Raw genomic sequence first — 18,347 nt, 5'->3', positions numbered from 1 at the left:
GTCAGAAGGTTGTCCTGCTGTTTAAAAAAGGAAAAACAATGGATCGGGTATTTTTAGGGCACTTGCCAAAATGTATGGCCTGACTTTTCCTTTAGATCTCCCACCATCTTACTTATTCATGAGAATGCTTTGCAGCACTGAATAGCTGAGGATGGCCAAAAATATGCTGCTTCTCACTATGCAGTTCTCCAGCCAAGTAAGATAAAAGAGCATATAAAGCCCCTAATGGCTGCTTTAACGAGTTTCATTTCCTAATCAGTTTGGCTGGTGCCATTCCCACTTTCTGCAGGGAAATGTGCACAAGTTGTACTTGGAGGGTTCAGTTCTTTATAGAGCCAGCTGGGGTCACAGAGGAGCCAGCACAGATGYGAAAGGAAAAAATGCCGGAGGAGCTGTGAAAGGCTGAGCGGGGCCCTGGCTGGGTCCCCGCGCTGCGCTCACCGGGCGCCGTGCTCGAGGCGAGGGGCTGGAGCCGTTCCTCCAGCGCGCCCAGGAGACCGCTCTGGCGAAGGGACGCAGAGGTGACAGTGGGGACACGCAACCCTGCTCCAGCTGGAGGATCTCGCTAGGGTCCTCCTGCTGCTCCTCCTGTCCTCTTCCCTCCTTCTGTGTCTTCTTGTGCCTTTTCTCTCCTCTTCCCTTGTGCCCTCTCCACTTTATCTTCTCTGTTTCCTCTCATATCCACTTTCCCATGCTGTTTTTCTCACCCTTGATACATACATTTTTCAATTTTCCTTCCTACCTCTCCCTGCRGTTGCTGACCCCGCTGTTGCTATCAGCGCACACAGTGGCGCTTCCCGAGGGAYGCAGGTGGGCAGGGGGCTGACGGCAGACGCTAGCGAGCGGCCGCTGGAGACCTCTCCCTGGGGAAGGTCCACCACTGCCCCGAGGGCCGCAGTTGGCAAGGCAGGTCTGTCTTCACCGGGAGTCACACCAAGCCTCCCAGCCTCTCTTACATGACCAAAGGGGAGGCCTCTCACCTCCTAATTTCCCCGGTAAAGGGGAGAGGAGGAGAAGAGGCTAAAAAAAGGCTGCRCTGCTTTTTATCTAGCAAAACAACTGCTGAGAGAGAGTCTGACTGCCATCTATAAATGCATCGGGGTAAACACCAGGAGGGAGAAGAGCTATTTAAGTTAGACGGCGGCTTTGGCACAACAACAAAATGAGGATGAACTGGCCACAGCTACATCTAGGCTGGGAGTTCGATTGCTAACATCAGAGCAGCGACTCTGGAAGGGCTTCCCAGTAGGAGTAACGGGGCAGAGAAACATGATCACTGTTCAGATGGCGCTCGAGCAGTTAGGTAAGAGATTAGGGCAAGGGGCTGGAGGTGGTGACGCAGTGACCAAGGCCCTCCAAGCCCGGTGCCCCCAAGCCTGCTCCTGTTGCCAGCAGGAGTCAGCAGGATGGAGCTGGTCTCTGCGCAAGGTCCAGGAGACCGGTCCTGCATCCCTGGCATTCGGGAGGTGGTGGAGGGTCCCAGCATCCCAGTGCGACCTGTTAGCTACCAGCACCTTCGTGCGACAAATAAATGCTCTTCCCATGTGACTGAGCTTGCTAGTCATCTTAGGTGAARTACTGGTATTTTACTGTTAGTTTGGGAGAAGCCAAAATTTGACCCTTTGCCTCTTAGCTTTCCCAAGTAAGTATTGCCTTAATTTTTTTGTGTCTTGGGCAGCAGCAAATAATAATGATGCTGCAAGTTAGCAAGGAGGATGGTACATGAACTCAAGTGAAACTGTTGCAGAATTGAGGATTTTCCAAAGCAGATATAGATAAAGATGCATGTTTTCCTCCMTACCTGTGTCTTCACATCAGAGCTTTCATTGCTCAAATTGCTTTCATTGCTTTCATTGCTTGAGATCAGGTTTTCAAAGCTGCTGAGGACCTATTTCTCTCAGAGGGTGTTTGGTGGGACTGTTCCCTGAAGCACTCTCAGTGTGTCAAGGCCAGATCTATATTTGGGTTTTTGAATAGTGCATGAATTTAGGAATATATCTCACTTTTACAAATGGCTGCAAACGTGTGAAAAATATTCTGTATAAAACATGCGGCTACTCCACTGATCTGTCCTGAGCAACCAGCGTATTCTCACCTTGCTCTTTTGCAGAGCTGTTAATTCCAGCCTCCCTCCCTACCAAGGGAGAACAGCATCGCCGCGAGAGCCCAGGTGATGCTAGTTTCTACAGACATCATAAAAATCAATTGCTATTAGATGCCCTGTGCTGAATTTTTAAAGCTGGCAGATTCACAGCTATTAAAGGAAGTTCTAAATTCTACCAAAGACTTCACATAAAATTAGAACTTGCAAAACAGAGGTCACTGGAAATGGTCTGACTGGATATTACCCAAATAATAAAAATGAATTCAACCAGCAAAAGCATTATTAAAATAGATTTGACTAAAATTTGCCCAAGAAAAAGGTGAGGACTGCAAATATAGAACAACTGCTTAGTGTTCAAGATGACCCTCTGAAACTTAGAAACACGGGCTTGGACCCTGGACACCCTGAAGTCGATAGTCAGGGCAGGTAATGGCAAAACTCTCATCAGTCTSTATCCTGCAGGTTGAAGGTATGACAGAGCTAGTGCAAGCACTTTGCCTAATTACCTTGGGCGCCTTAGACAATCTAAGCGTTGACAAATGGCATGTTGGTGAGGCGCTTGCCATTGCAATCTCTGCAGCTATCTCAGATGGGCAAATAATGACTTGTTTTCACTCGTGCAAGTTTCTCATTGATCTTAAAGGAAGTGTTGCCAGCTATGAGGCATTTTTAACCAGGTTGCTAAAATTACAAGGTAGGATTTTTTTAGTGGATAAATTTACTATGAAGTATTTTTCCTCTGGAAAAGCAATTTTGCTTCACAGTAAAAATTAAAGTATCTTCTAGCTTAAGAGAAAATGTTAACAAATTATACTGTGTTAACAAATGATAATAGCACAAAGAGACAGCTATAATCACATTTCTTCATAATTACTGCATTYTGAAAAACTTAGAAATGTCCCCAAATCATTTAATTAAAAAAATCAATTCTAGCCCATAGCTCTTCATGCCAAATTTTAGGTTTGTGAGCTGATTTATAAATCCTGCAAAAACAAGGCTTTTAATAGAAACTCCAAGATTGCAATAAATGTGATCTAAATGGTGCAGCTGGGTTGGAAATCAGCATTCGTGTTATTGCCGCAAGTTTTAAAATAAAGAAAAAAAAAGCCGCGGGCTTAGCTGACGGCAAGTGACAATGAAGTTAGTGGGGCTGCACTGATTCGCCCTGGCTGGACCTGGGGCCAAAAGCGGAGGCTTCCTGCCTCTGTGAATACACTGCAAAACGCTCTGCTTTGCATCRCCTCCTTGTTGCTTGTTTGTTCCGACTGCCCCGTCCGTCCGTCCGTCCGTCTGTCCTGCGCGTCCCCTGTTAGTGTTTATGGTCCTTGTCTCGGGGGAGTGAAGGAGCTGCTGAATAATAAAGAAATGACTCCTGGGTTGTCGGGTGGTGGAGTCCAGCTGCACAGCCCGTGCCAGGAGCAAGGAGGTGCAGTCACGGCCGCTGCTCTCGGGCTGTGACAGCCCTAGAAATATTGCAGGCAACCAGCGTTATCAACTTTCTCCCTGCTCCGGGCACGTCCTTGAGGAGGGCGGCTGGTGCAAAGGTGCCTAATGGGCTGCCGACGCACGTTACCTTGGTGGGAATAGAGAGAGGCACAAGGAGACGGAGCAGAACGAGGCAAAGCTATCACTATCGCTGCGCTGCTGGTGCTGTCTTATGTGAGATTCATGGACTGCAGGGCCACAAGGGACCGTTGTGATCATCTGGCCTCGCTCCCCGCAGAGCCCAGGGCCCAGCGCCTCCCGCGTTAATGCCTCTTTCAAGGTCACTGCCGGTGGCTCAGCAACAGTGGCTCTTTCAGCCAGAGACTGTCTTTGAGACGGATTTGAAATGGGCTCCTTTCTCACCCAGCGTGCGGCCGTTAATCTCTGTGTGTGTGTGTGTATACATGCATATACTCTATGTATATGTACGTATATACRTGTGTGTACGTGTGTGTGTATTTGTGTTAGCTGGTGTATCCATGCTATTATGGGTCCGGGATCCTGCTTCCAGGGATGGAGGTCAGCCCACTCGGAGCGTAGTTCCCTGCTTTGCAAATGATGAGATCTGTCTGTGTAAAAGCTTCAGCTGAATAGCTCTGCAAATACTGTGCGTTTGCTTGTGGAGCAACCCAGCTGTGTGTGCGTGTGTGTGTGTGTGTGTGTGTGTGTGTGTGCGCACACCCCTTTCTGCCTGTCATTGCCTTCTGCTGTGTCTCTGTGCACTGCTTGCACCGTGGTTTCTCCTGTGTTTGCATAAACCAGAGCATATTGCATTTGGTGTAAAAACACCTCAGACCACTCTCTGCATCCCAGAATTCGGTCACTGAGGGCAAGGTTTTGCCTCTGGTTGTTACAAGTCTTCACCCAAATGAAACCCAGTTTCTCAGATCAGATAGGGGCTTCTAAATGCCAACACCCAGTTTGTAAAATACAGTATATTTCTCCTAAATGTGGGGCTCCTGGGAGGGAGCAGTTTGCAGACGCTGGCCCTGGCCCTAAGGGAGAGGCTGGCGAGCTCTGGGGCTCTGGCCTCAGCGAAGCGGCTCCATGACAGCTCGTGGAGGAGTGTCCACCTGGCCCCGAGGTCCTGCAGGTCCCCATCATGGTCCTGCAGGTCCCCGTCGCGGTCCGGTGGGTCCCATCCCGGGCTGTGGCCGGACACCAGCTAGCCCTGCTCCTCCGCTGCTTCTAGGGGCACTTCTGCACAGGAGAACTTGGGGGCTTCGGGTTTGTTCCTCATCTTTGTGAAGAGAGAAACAAAAATTAATGAGAGATCAGGAAAAATGAAATGTTCTGGCAACTTTGAATACTTTGCTTTAATTTCAGCCCCCTTTAATCATTTTCCTGAGAAACGTCAGGGCTGAGCCATGCCACCTGACACACCAACAGGCAGCTTTCCCTGTCGGAACAGGCCCAGGGGAGCGACGGGAGCTCCGAAACTTTAAATCTTCCGACACAGGGATGGGACGTGCCCTGACGCTGCCTCACAAGCAGCTGTGCTTTCAGCAGGAGGGGCTTTCGGGGAAAAACCCTGGGGAGCAAAACTCAGCAGCTTTAGCAATGCCACCTTGCTAGGGCGCCCCGGCTGCCGCCAGCCTCCCGGCTGTGCAGAACCCCCTCCGCCGCCTGGCAGGAGACCACGTGGACACCGTCGCCTCCCCGTCCAGCTGCGGGCTTCCCCTTGGGCTGTCTTTAAGCATGGGCTAGCTCCAGTTAGGCTTCGTTCTTAGCAACGGCCAAACAATCAAGAGTAGGTGCTTACCGCAATCGCCGTTTCACGTGCACCTCTGCCCGCGCCGGCRCCAATGCCGCTGCTCTGGCCGCCCGGGCACACTGCGTGGAAGGAACATTTTTCCAGCGGTGGCAGCTGGATGGCAACCCTGGACTTGTCTGATTTTGCTGGCAGATCTGCTTGGGGCTTTAAGCCTTCTTATTTCCAATGTGATTTTCCTTGAATTGTAAGAAATCTCGTGCCCACGAATGCACAGCTGTATTAGTGACCCCCTTCCTTCCCAGCAGCTGCTGTCTGCATGTGTATGTGGGGGTTTTCGACGCGTGGTTGGTTTGAAACAGGCRGCATGTCGGTCCATTCACCCAGGCATTTGAGTCGGGATTACCCAAGGAAATCCTGTGCTTTCCCGCATGCTTGTGTTCGTTGCTCGCTGAAGTGACTTACCTTTGTGATTTTCCCTAATGCTAGTGATCGACTGTCGGACTTTGTACCGATAAGTAGCTGAAATGGTGAGGCCATGGTGATGATAGTCATCTACCGTTTTGATTCATGGCATCATGGGGCTGAAGTCTCGGGTGGGAACTGTCTGGTTCTGCAGCATTAACCCGTTATCATACTTTTTGAACAGCTCAGTAACAAACCCCTTGACAGAGAAACCGCAGACTGGAGACCCTACAGCTATCTGAATGAACTAGGTCAGTAATTTTTAAACAATTTAATTATTTTAGTAGACTTTAGAGCAATTCCAAATCCAAATCTGCCTTTCATAAAGGCATTAACAATAATGAAGAATATTGGTATTGTCTTTATTTCACGATCAGAATTGCCAGGAGTGAAAGATCAAGATTTTAAAATCGCTTCCTTTAGCACAAAGCACGGACTCGAACAGCAGAGTCAATACTCGCTCTAGGCTCGCTTCCCCGGCTGGTCGGTTGAACCATTCATCTATTCTATAAATGTTTTTTAAGGACAAACTTAGAACAGTGAAAATTCAAATTTGGGKTTTTTTTTTCTTTTGTGCTTAATACAGTTTAGTGCTGAATCTTGCCACTCAATAAACGCCTCTGTGCAGCCCCGGAGGGCACTGGCTCATGGGCTCGGCGCTGCCACCGCCCGGGTGCTCCTACCGGGGCCATTTTTTGGGCAGTTTTGAACCACCGGCCAGTGTGAACAAGCCAAGAGTGAGAGCTGGTTGCCCTTTCTCCATTTATTCTCCCTGGCTTCAGTTTTAACAGGGTTTTTAGCAGCTCTTTCTCAAAACCTAGCCAGGTTTAGTGCTTTGGCTGCTGAGCACYTGGAGTTTAGCTGGTCAGCGGCAGAAAGCTTTTCCCTTTCCTTTACTGGGATTACTAACATCCTTCTGGGAATCCACAGTGTGAGGGAAAGTGCAGTATTAAGTGGTATTATGGGATTTTTTAAGGTCAACCATCTCACAACTCACCTGGAGAAAAAAATTAACATGAGATCCCACCAGGCATCACATCCCATCACTGCTCCTTTGGTCACACACCATGGCTTGCTCCACAGACCGAGTTTTCCCTGCATCAGGAAAAATCACAAAATTGTAGGGCTTCGGTGCAAAGCTTTCTCCATCTCTAGCAACCATTAATGTTTTGTCCTCCATAGTAATCTGCAGAACTGCTCTTGTGCTTAGCTCTGATAACGTGGAGAGTTGGGGGAGGTGAGGATTTCCAAAYGCTCCTTGAATCAAGTTGATTTTCCCTTTCCCATTTTACAGCTTTACTCACTAGCTTTATTTGGTTTTCTCCTGTGGTGTCGTGAACTCCCTGTGTGCCACACTTGCCCTGCATTCTTGCATCTTATTTTACTGGCAGAAGTGGTGCTGAATGCTTTTGCAGTACAAATGATATGCAGAAGTGATAAATACTTCAATAAGTGATCTCCAGCAAAAATAGTAGCAATTTTTTCCATAGCATTTGGCAGCCCAGATTTTCATTTGAGACCTTTTTTCCTTGTTTCAAAATGCCTGTTTCACACTAAATGATAAAAATGAGATTTTTTTTTTCCTTTCCTTCTCAGYACCAAAACTAATGTTTGTTTATGATATCTTTCATAACTTTTTATGCTCTTGCTCAGAGCAAGGCCATTTTTACACAAAATTTTTCATTTAACTGTGTTGCTTTTGTGCAATAAAAGTTGCAGATTCCCTTTATATCTGCAGATCACAGAAGAAAGGAAAAAAAAAACTTAAATTTGAATTATAAACATTAAATGTAAGTGAAACCTAATAAGGTCACATGAGGGCTCTTGACCCTGAAGGAACATCACATATGAAAATACAGAAGAGTTAGAGGCGTATCACCTTCACATCCCACCATCAGCCCCAGCTTTTCYGGCACAGCTGCTCCGGATCGTGTGYRGGAATCGCGTCCCAGCATTGCGCAGCCTCCTGTTTACACCATGGCTGCAYTCAGTTAAAAGGAGTTAGAAGAGSAGYGGGTGACARCTCTGCTGTGACCCCGCAAAGTATTATAAACAGTAGATGTGGAAGTAAGCTACAGGTAGGGAAGAGGACTTCCAGGGAGACTGAGGAGAAATTCAGCGTGGATTGAAACCCTCTTCTTGTCTAGTTGCCTCCTTGGTTCTTCAGCCAGCGATGCCACTTGCTGCAGCAGTGGTCCCAAAAGACAGGCTTTTCCCACCAACCAAGTGAGACAGAGCATCAGCTCACCAAAATGGCTTTAGTCTTGTTCGAAGCCTCAGAGACTTCTAACATGTTTGTATGTTAGGTTGTTCTAACACACACACACACACACACACACACACTCACACACACATATATATGAGGAGGTTTTTTTCTATACATATATATACACGCGCGCATATATATATATATATATATATACGCGTGTGTGTATATGTGTGTGTGTGTATATATATATATATATATATAGTGTGTATATATGTGTGTATATATGTGTGTGTGTGTGCGCACGCGCACATGTGTGTGTATAGTGGATCTTATCAGACTGCAGGAATTTTGCCCCAAATCTTTGCAGAACTTCCGTTGCCTGGTTTGTATCCTTTTCAACTGGGAGATGCAAGGAGCAGGGCAAAGGCTGTTAAAGCTCTTAGGAAGACAGAGAGCATTTAAATAACTCAGTGTCATCAGCATATTCTAAATGTTTCTGTTCTTGTTAGGTATTAGGATTCCTGCTGGAAAGGGACGTGACTAGAGAAGGCACAGAAACTTTTGGCAAGGAGCCSTGTGCCAGCAGGTCTGGTGGGTCAGCCTGTCTGTGAGGGTGCCTACTCCCATCTTAGTTCAACTGCTCTGTCACCCTACGTTATCACAGCTGGCACTGTGTGTTTCAAATACCATTTTTTCAGGCTTTTTCATAGAGATAATTGTATGTGTTAAGCAGAGTTGGAGGACAATGGTGAGCACATTTCAGATAGCAACATCCAGCGCACAAATAATTCTCACAGACGGGTGGTGGAGAGATGGGCATTTGGGGAACCTGTGGTGCCAGGGAGAGGAGGCTTTGGCAGCTTTGCGGTTGTTGCTGGTCAATGCAACCGTGTGCCCCTAGCCATGGGGATGGCTTGTCTTTGCGGTGCTGCGTGCTGCTCTTGGCGCAGAGCTGGGGCTGTCGGCCGCGTGGCGGCTCTGGCTTGCGCTAGTCCATCTGCGTTAAGCAGTTGCRGAGTCCAGCTCCTATTGCGACCAAGTCAAAAGCCTTAGACTACTCACTGGGTGTGGAAAAGATTGTTGTGCTGCTTGTAACTCAAGTGTTGGACACAGCAAGCGCTAAACAAGACTGGTTTTATCTCTTATGGGGTTTTCTTTAACACCAGCCCTCGATGCAGAGACTAAACGTGTTTTGCAGTACATCTTGAGTGACTCAAAGCTGCATTTATCCCACAGGAGGACTGAAGGCACAAAGTTTGATTCAAAGCTGACTTTGCATTTTCTCAAAGCCAAGAGGTGTGGAAAAATATCGCAGGCTGCACCTCTGATTTCACCCCAGCAGCTGATTTAGCGTGAGACATTAACCTGAACTTTCCTGAAGGGCCAGATTGCAGGCCTGCTGAGGCCTTCTCCACGTTACCTACTTCTGCAGTTTACAGACTAATGACGCCATCATTCATTCCACCTCTTGAGGAATGTAATGAACACACAAAAATGGGCTATAAAAGCACAGAATTATAACAGAGACAAAATATGACTAAGGGCAGATTTAAAGGAAACAGGCTGGGAAGGGCTTTGAGGGATCCCGTAGCCTTCCCAAGGCAGGATCGCCTCTCCCTGTGTCCTTCCRAACAGGCGGCTCTCACCTTTTCTTAGAAATCCTCCTGTGATGGGGATTCTCAGTTTTTCCGCAGCTGCTCTGGAGTAAGCGAGGACGGCCGGCGAGCGTAGTGACATGCTCTTCCACAGCCCRGTGAGGGCAAGCGCTGCCTGGCACTGGCTCTGAACCAGAAGTCGGGTTCACTCGGGCCAGCGCTGGGTCCATATGGATCCTGCCCTCTTGGAGGGCTCACAGTGGGTCGGGGGTCTCCAGAGCCGGCACAACGAGCTTGCTGCTGCTGCAGAAGCCCGCGTGGCCATACCTGACGTTGCCCATAGGCCTGGCAGCAACGCTGGTGGAGCTGAGCTAATCAATTGATTAAAAATGATCAGAAGGTGGATTCCTTCAACGCTGAGCCACAAAAAAAGTGCGGGTTGATATTGCTGGGTCCTCCTGGCACCCCCAAGGGCTCAGGCCTTGCCAGTCTTCGTTCAGGTCTAGGACTTTGCAGTCGCAATGGGGACACCTCTGTAAAGACCTCATGCGGATGCTCAGAGCAGATGCACCGTTATACGCACATTGATTGACTATGCAGCGAGCACAGCTAACTGTTCCAGCATAACCTCTGTTTTGATAAGTCATGAAATCATCATGGGCCTTAGCCTAGACATCAGGATGTTCTCATTAAGGCCCAGTAGTTACGAGAACACTGTCCTACAGGATCGCTCCTATTCCTGTTGTTTATCTCTAACTTTGGCATGGCTTGTCAGAATTTCAGCTTACTGGGGCGGACTTGGTCATGGTCCCAAGCAAGTCACTCATCTGGGTCTCGTGAAGTCAGCGGCTCTTCACATGCATCCTCAGGCAGGGAGCACAAGCCCTGTGGACATGAACCATGGGATGAATCAGCTCCGTCCTCTGTACTCAAGAGTCTCCCATAGCAAAATGCAGGAGAGCCAAAAAGCACCCAGATAATGCTGTTAGGTGACGGAGTTTCCCCACTGTGCTAGGAAATGGCTCATAAGGAGCAGTGGAAAACAAAACGGAAAGCTCCTTGGATGGTTTTGTGGGCTCACTCCAGGCCAGAMGGGAACGAGCACCGTCCCACACGCAGTCATGTACCTCCAGCCCTTTTCCCATGCTTGGCAATGGTGACTCTGAGAATCAGAGCACAGGTTGTTATCATCTCTGATGTGTCATAACACAGCAATTGTCTTATTCGGTGATTTTTCCTTAGTTAGCAAAAAGCCAAAGTTGCCACAAAAAAAGGAGCTGGGATGGCACTGCCAGCGGTGGTGGCAGTTCTTTCTTTAGAGACCAGAGGACATGCAAGGACAAATAACCAGGAGACTTCTGGGACACGCTGTTTGTGGAGCTCTTTTAACAACATAACTAAGTTACTTGATGGTGGCTACTATAAGCCACTAAGACATTTCTATTTCAGTAACCAAATTTGTGTTGATTTTGCTAGTCAATAAGAAATATCAGACTATGATGTTGTTAAAAAATTTAAAGACTTATATTAGATTTTCCTTTGACCTGATTGATATCTAGGATAATTTTCAATAGTGAAAATGGAAAAGGTTTCCATCCCCTTCCACCTCTGCCTGTGTAAGTAGTGGCAAGTTCTGCAATCGCTTAAGGCAGAAGTCTTTGCTATCAACTCCGCACTCTTAATTGCTGCATTTTCAGCCTGCTGTAGTCATTCAGGGACACGTCTCACAGCAGTTATTGAATTGTGCAAATTTTAAAGCAAAGTCATGTAAACTAATTTAGAACTATCGTACACACCGTCTTGGAATCTGAGACTGTGAATTAAATAACATACTACCCACCAAGGAAACAAAGCCTAAAATTAGTCGCAGAGTAATGTAATGTGACCTGCGGGCTAAAACTTGAATTGATCTGTTTTGGGTTTCTTTTCTCTATCTAACAAACACAGTGATTCAGTAATGAACATACCAGCAGGTGTTTTTTCTGTTCTCCTGACAGATAGCTATCCTTGGTAATGAGCAGTGCCCTGCGTCAGGAAAGCCCTCCCTTCCAGGGAGGCTCTTAAGCATATGCATAATTTTAGGCATGCCCAGAAACCCCACCGAAGCCGAGTAGGTGCTTACAGCTAAGGATGTGCTTAAGAGCCTCCCTAAATGAGGGCCTGGATGTACAATTTAGAGGAAAGAATATATGCTGCTCAGTAGTCAAAGCAACCCAATTTACATAAATATTTATTTGTTTTCCATTATATATCATTTTTATGCAGGTGCTTGTGGGATGGATAGACGTCAGAACACATACATAATGGAAAAAAGCTTCAAAGGTATGGTATCCAGTGCCTGCAGCCACCCTGGCAAAGAGTGTGAGGAGGGTGTCGTAGCCGAGGTGAGCTAGGAGCTCTGGGCACCCGGGACAGTGGCCCTGCGCAGACAGAGAGGGACAGAGCAATCGCCCACGCAACGCGCCTGCTTGGCTCAGCTGGCAGCGCTCCTGACTCCAAGCCACAGGTCTGGGGCCCGAAATTATGGATGCAAGTCTCCGCGCGGCCGGCGGCTCCTGCCTCGGCAAGGCAGCACAGGAGGCTACAGGAGGGCTTTGCTGCAGGGCAGCAGGTGCAGGTGGAGCTCGCTGGCCAGGGGRAGCTCTGTTAGAAACCAGCTGCCGTCCTACAAGGCGGCAATTGCTGGCGATGGCCTGGAGCATGTGCCCGCTAGGTCATGGCTCCGTAAGGCTCTTTGGGCATCCTGAGCTTGGACAAGGCCACTAGGAAAAGAAGCTGGCCTTTACCTTATGGCCTTTGCAGAAAGAAAGGGATAAGTGGCGCTTGAAAAATGACCTCAGGATGTTAATGTGTCATGTTGGCACTGAGGAGGTCAATGTACACTGATTCCAGAGCAGGTCCAAAAAGGGGTCGTAGATGATTCACGTGAGCAAGTCCCAGTGTTTTGAGATTTCAGTCATTCTCCAGGTTTACATGGAAAATACTCTGGTTATGTATATGGACTGTATGGCACAGTGAGGGCCAAGGTCCAGACTCCCACGAATACGGACATGCTTGGTTCCCACGCTGGTGCTAACACCTTGGACGTGGGTCCAAGCCCACGCAGCTCTGGGGCCTGGGCTGGGGCTTGGCTGGTGCCCAAATGGGCCAGGAGATGGAGCCAAGAGGCTGCCTCATCCTGCAGGCGCAGGATTCGGGCTGTGGCCCTTGATTTGAATTTGAGGGCGCTGTGGCTGTTTACACAGCTAGAAATATGGAAATATCGCTGTCATTGCAGGAAGGAAACACCAAACAGCCTCTTTCGATTACGCATTTGACTTGGATTTGGCTGAGCATGACATGGTCCTTTCCCAGGTAGCTCGTTTCAAGATCCCCCACTGGTCTACTGTAGCCAAGGTGTTACAGAGCTGGACTTTTATCCGAATTGCTAAGGATGCCAGCAAATATAAAGCTGGGCCACACAAAGAGCAATGATCACTTTATAGCCAGGCCTGGAGAACACTATGCATTTTGTTCCCACTACTTACAAAATATAGCAATATAACATTTAGTAAAAAACATCACCTTACAACACAGAGTCACTGAAGGAAACGAGTAATATGGGACTAAATCTTTCTCAATAAGGATGAAATTAAAATATTAAAAGGGTTATGTATGCATAGTTGCCTCTATCCACTGGTTTCAGCTACTTGAAAGATTCGCTTTTTCAGCAAAAAGATCTTTTTATAGTAAAATTAGTTTAAACTAATTAATTAGTTCAAAAATCAGTTTAAACTAAATTGCTATGTTTATAAAGTAAAAAACCCGCACGAACCCCTGCAGTAGGAATTCACATCCATAGACACAGTCACGCAGAGCATAGGTACCAATGTGAAAAAGCATCACAGTAACAGGGAGCTGTGAGAAGTGTTTGCTGCTGCTATATATGTTGTTTATTATTTAGGATATGAGCCATTTTCTTTACATGATTATTTCCTGGTGGATTCAAAAAAAAATCAGGCCTAGAAGCCATGTCAGAGAAGTTAATGTTTTTTTTGGTGGCTTCTTTAGCCACCCCAAATGGCCACAGCGAGCGCTGGCAAGGGCAAGGCATTGACCTGGTGAGGAGGTACCAGGCCCGCAAGGACACACCGAACTCCCCAAGGTTTTTGGGGGAGGGGGTCAAACACCCAGGGAGTTCCCAGCTGAGACTTCTGTGTGCACCTTTGAACATCTAAATGTTTCTGATGGTCTAGTGGGAAGTTTCCCGGGTTCAGGCAAGCCCGGGGATTCAGTGTTAGCTTGGACACTTTGGCTTTTCTCCAGCTACTTGGGCTCTCGCGCTCCAGCGGCCTCTAGGAAATTACTCATCTGCACAGCTAGACCATAAACACCGACTTTAGACAGCAGCCCTCAAAATCCAGGCGCAGCTCCTGCTCCCGCCCTGCCCACAACTCCTCGGGAAGCCGCATGGCGAGCAGTTTCTATCCTCCTCGCCTGCCGGGCCTTGCGTCAGCCCCGACCAGCCAAGCGCTTCGGAAAGCCGGAGGGAAAGCAGCCTCCGAGCCGGGCTGCTCAGCTAAAAGCAACTCTCGGGCCCAAAGAGTCAGCAGAAAGCYGGGCCAGGCAGCTGCTTCGCTTTTAATCCGCGTTTCTGCACTTTGCGGATGGTGTCTGCTCCCACCTGCCCTGCAGCCGAAGGGCTGCGCGCGTGTCCCCGTCCCAGCCGGGCTGGCGCAGGCGCCCGGCACCGAGGGGGCTCCYGCGGGCCGAGGCTGCGGTCACACCGCTGGGGCCACCATCTGCCAGCCCCGTCCTCCGGTTTCGCGCTGAGCCTGCTCCCGAACTGCTCCTCACGTTACGCAGCAGAGTCACCCGCCGGGACGGGAGACGCCGGGGGCTCCCGCACTTCTCCAGGCTGGGCTGCCCCAGCGTGCAGCGAGCAGGGCGGCCRGGAGAGGGGCATCCCTTGGGCGTCCCTGCTGCAACCCCTCTGYGGCCCCGCTGCGAGTGCAGGCGCGGGGCGCAGGGCACGGTGGGTTTAGGCACGCTGTGTCTCCAGTGTCACCCCRGGTGAGGCGGGAACAGTCAGGCAGCGCAGGGCTGGATGCCACAGTGCTAGATCTGAGCCCTGTGGCACGTCATGACAGTGGCTGGACAGTCACAAGGTCTTAAGAGCTAGCACAGCAGCTTCCTTTTCCATGCGTGGTATTTCAGTGATACCATTTCCAAGCTTTTCTTTGCAGCTGAATCCTTATTCATTTATTTTTAAGGAATGCTGATGCACTGGTGGCATCATCTGACTTCAGGCACTAACATTTTAAGGGAAAAAGATAACTAACCTTTGCATGATACCCACTAAAATCCCAGCGGCTGGAAACGCCGGTGCACTTATCTCAGGAAGGTGCAGCTTTGTTCAGCTCGTCTCATTTGTTTGCTGTGCGGGAACGCTTCCGCACAGCTGTATCACACCGGGCTGAAAAGCAGAAAGAAGCCGTCACTATATTACTGTCACAGCAGTGGTGAAGGTTAGCTGGGTTAATGAAAGCCCCAGAAAGGCACTCCGTGCTGAATGTCATCCCGAACTGTGATTAAATGGTAGGAGAGCAGGTTTCACCTGTGTACATCGTATTTCCACAGCTCTTCTGACGTGGCAGCAGGTACCGAGTCTGGTCGTTATTCTGCCAGAGGACGTTCAGGGCAAAAGCGAGAGTAAACCAGTGCAGGGGAGGCACAAGTACGTTTAGAGACCCTAGAAACAAAAATAAAACTGACTTCAAAGGTTTGGTGATCGGTGTCCAGGCAACACAGGAGACGGGGAGGTCAAAATCGGAGCATGTGCCTCCCGTTTCCGTAGCGTGTCCAGYGCGATCACAGCACGTGCAGCCGACGCCGGTGGCAGCCCCGGCAGGTCGAGCGCCGCGCTGCCGCGAGCGGTCCTGCCCCACCGGCTACGCGGGCAGAGCAAAAGGCAGCATCTCCAGAGCTGCAGCGCTCGCCCGCGGCCCGCGGGATGCCTGGGCTGCAAATTTATAAATACATTTGTTCCGAGCTAAATTAATTCACAGAATGAGATTTGACAGTTGATGCCAGACTTTTTAATTAGCCCCAAATTACTTTAATGACAAAACGACTCAGATGCTTCCACATCCCTTAGAGTTAAATTCAGAGAGCTCTTGCACATAATGTGTCTCGTGGGCTAACGACTCCCTGGTGTATAGCGCATTGCCAGCCATGCGCTGTGCTCCATAAATTAAATTCCATTCGGAGCTAAGGGTCTAATCTCTAGCTAGACACGTAGCTCCCATTTACGTCAGCGGGAATCGGCTCTTAGGGATGCTGTCTCTCARTATCTGCTGGGAAAAGGAGGGCAGGAGAGGCCCAGGGAGTCCGGTGAGCCCAAGCGCCATTTCGCTAGTGCTCCTGCGCCAGCGCTGCCGCCGCGGTCCGAGGCACGCCTGCCTCGCTATCCGCTGCCGYGCTGGCACGGCTGCAGCTGAGCTCTACTTTAGGAAGATAAAAGTAGCTGAGCTGGACTTAATCATACACATCAGGAGCTGGGGTTTGGCCTACGCCGGCTCCGATGTGCCTGCTTTCGTAAAAAGCAGCAGGGACTCACGCAGCTATTTATCTGCATGCTCCAAACAGCCCAGGCAGGACTGCCTTTTGGGCGTTTCTTTGATTTTTCTCCCCCACCTTTTTGACTTTAGAAGCTAGCGTTCTTTTATAATCTATGTTTTATGAGTTTAAGCCAAACCCAGTTCTGATGTGTTGTTCCCTTCACGCTGCGGTGCCTGCAGGCAGAGCTTTCCGGTGGGCTCCCAGGGACCCGGCAGCCTCACGCTACCCTCGGAGCTTGCTCTGGCCTTTCGTCCTTGCTCTTTCGGAARGCTACACGGACCCACTCGCGGCTGTCCGGGTTTGGTAATCCTGCCCTTCGGCCCCYGCGCACAGCCGCTCATCAGCACGACTCGGGTCAGAGACGCACGTCTGCGGCAGCCTTCCCTTGCGAGGCCGCCAGGCTCTGCCTAAGGGCACGTGGTCAGYGCCCCGCGGAGCTGCGACTTGCCGGCAGGCAGAGCTGAGACGCTCTTTTGCTAGCAGTGAAATTTCAGCCTCGGGGCTGAGTCTCTCCTCTTCCTCGGGGCCTGCGTCCCTGCTGCGGCGAGCACGCCCGCGCTGTGAGCGCAGGGACCGTGCGGCTCCTTGCCTCCGCGGCGCCGGGCTCAGCCCCGCACAACCTTCCCGGCAGCACACACTGAAGAACGGGGACCGGTACGAATAGCACAGGTATTTTCAGCCTAAAGAGTTTCATTTTATTATGAGATTTGTGTTTGTCTATTGTCTCCTTGCCTTTAAACACTAACAGACCCGAGTCTGCACGGCACCGTAACGCAAGTCGTGTGTGCAGCAAAAGCTAACGACACTGTAATTGCTCCTGTACGAAGCCTTTGGTTTTACAGGGTTGCTCCATTGCTCATTAGAAGGAGAGGACAGATTTTCACTGACTTGCCTTTCCCGGGCTCGGGTTGTTGAAGCTGGAGGGCCAAACCCTGCCGCCGGTGGCCAGGGAACGTTTTTGTTGCTTTGGTTCCTGTCTCCGGCGCTGGAACAAAAGGGAATTGTTTCATTTTGAAGCCAAGGTGTTGTTAAACCTCACCCAGCCTGAAGTTAGACTAGGAGTTTCTTAATTTTATGACTAAATAATCGCTGTACTGGTGCCGGGGACTCTCCCAGCCCTCACGTCCTTTACGGTGGTCCAGCGCCGGTGTCCTCTGCAGCAGAACTGCCTGAGCCGCTGCTGAGCTGCCGTCAGGGCGGTTGCAGCACACCTGAGCGCTGCCGAGCCTAACGATTTGCTCATACTGCTGAAATTGGGGCACAGCAACGCAGTCCCTTGCTGCAGGCCACCGGCTACGACCGGACCCCTTGCTTCGGCCTCCCGCGAGCGCGATCCTCCGGCTGCGCCACGGCAAAGGGCACGAGTCCACCGCGGAGCAAAGGGAAGCTGGCGAGGGCGTTAGCGGCCCGGGGAGGCCGGCCRGCCACGGAGACGAGTCTCTTGGAAGGAGAAGCGATATCTTGTTGTCTGTCTATTTCTTAACCTGAATTTCTCTTTTTGTCTCCCATACTAGACAGCGGGGGCAACTGGGATTGCAGCTATTTTGCAAGCCCCGCTATTTCACCAGGAGTATTTCATATATACCAGGATCTGCCTTTGTACTGTAACCCAGCACAAGAAAATGCCTCATCTTTCATTGCATCGCTCTAATTCTAAATTAATGGCACTGCCCAGCAGGATGCACACAGCAGCAATGGCACGTTCTTAAATGTCAATGTTAAGACATATTTATTCTCTGTTGTTTTTTTCCTTTTAATTTATTTTTTTAAAGCAAGACTGGCGCTGTACCTTGCAGCAGGCTGGCGTACCCCAGCCAGGGTCAGCGGCAGGGGAGACCGGAGCTACGGCCGTCAGGCCAACCTGCTTCTCCCCCCGTAGCGCCTCCGCTGCTACAGTCCCGTTTGCTCCAGCCGAGGGGAGGGGAGCAGAAACGGCCACAGCACCGGAGAAAAAAGCAGCAGCGAGGTGCTGGCGGAGGCTTGTYGCCCTGCGGAAACCCAGGCGGCCTCTGTAGCAGGAGCAGCCTCCTCCCGCAGTCTTAATGGCAGCAGGGGATACGAAGAAATCGTTTCCTCCTGGTGCTGGGTAGCCCCAGAAGTCGGAGCTCTTGGGGGACACGCGCTCACGCGCCRCGCTGATGCGGCTCTGCGCCCGCTGGAAACGTTTTGCTCTCAAAC

The 18,347-nt window shown here is 50.0% G+C and overlaps 2 protein-coding genes across 4 annotated transcripts in view; one reads left to right on the top strand and one right to left on the bottom strand.

Moving 5' to 3' along the window:
- MEGF11 (multiple EGF like domains 11) overlaps positions 1–18,347 on the top strand; it is a 294,124-nt gene that overhangs the window by 272,757 nt on the left and 3,020 nt on the right. The window contains exons 22-23 of the mRNA XM_026074925.1: positions 5,950–6,016; positions 11,835–11,891. Coding sequence (XP_025930710.1) covers positions 5,950–6,016; positions 11,835–11,891 — 124 coding nt within the window. The remainder of the gene's footprint in view (positions 1–5,949; positions 6,017–11,834; positions 11,892–18,347) is intronic.
- The window catches only part of RAB11A (RAB11A, member RAS oncogene family), a 37,777-nt gene continuing 26,210 nt past the window's right edge, over positions 6,781–18,347 (bottom strand). The window contains exons 5-9 of one of the 3 annotated variants that reach the window (XR_003255019.1): positions 17,062–17,154; positions 15,166–15,300; positions 14,891–15,024; positions 9,621–10,454; positions 6,781–6,860 (exon numbers count right to left, since the gene is read on the bottom strand). Coding sequence is in view for 1 of the 3 variants with exons in the window: in XM_026074938.1 (XP_025930723.1) it covers positions 14,975–15,024; positions 15,166–15,300; positions 17,062–17,154 (278 nt within the window). In the remaining 2 variants the exon portion in view is untranslated. Of the gene's footprint in view, positions 6,861–9,620; positions 10,455–12,533; positions 15,025–15,165; positions 15,301–17,061; positions 17,155–18,347 lie in introns of those variants that run through there. The other 2 variants (XR_003255020.1, XM_026074938.1) reach the window with 2 other exon arrangements.

Source organism: Apteryx rowi, unplaced genomic scaffold (genome assembly GCF_003343035.1).
Source record: "Apteryx rowi isolate R43461 unplaced genomic scaffold, aptRow1 scaffold_11, whole genome shotgun sequence".
Lineage (NCBI taxonomy): Eukaryota > Metazoa > Chordata > Aves > Apterygiformes > Apterygidae > Apteryx > Apteryx rowi.
The sequence above is the reverse complement of the archived record's forward strand: the minus strand, read 5'-3'. Positions and strand labels throughout refer to the sequence as shown.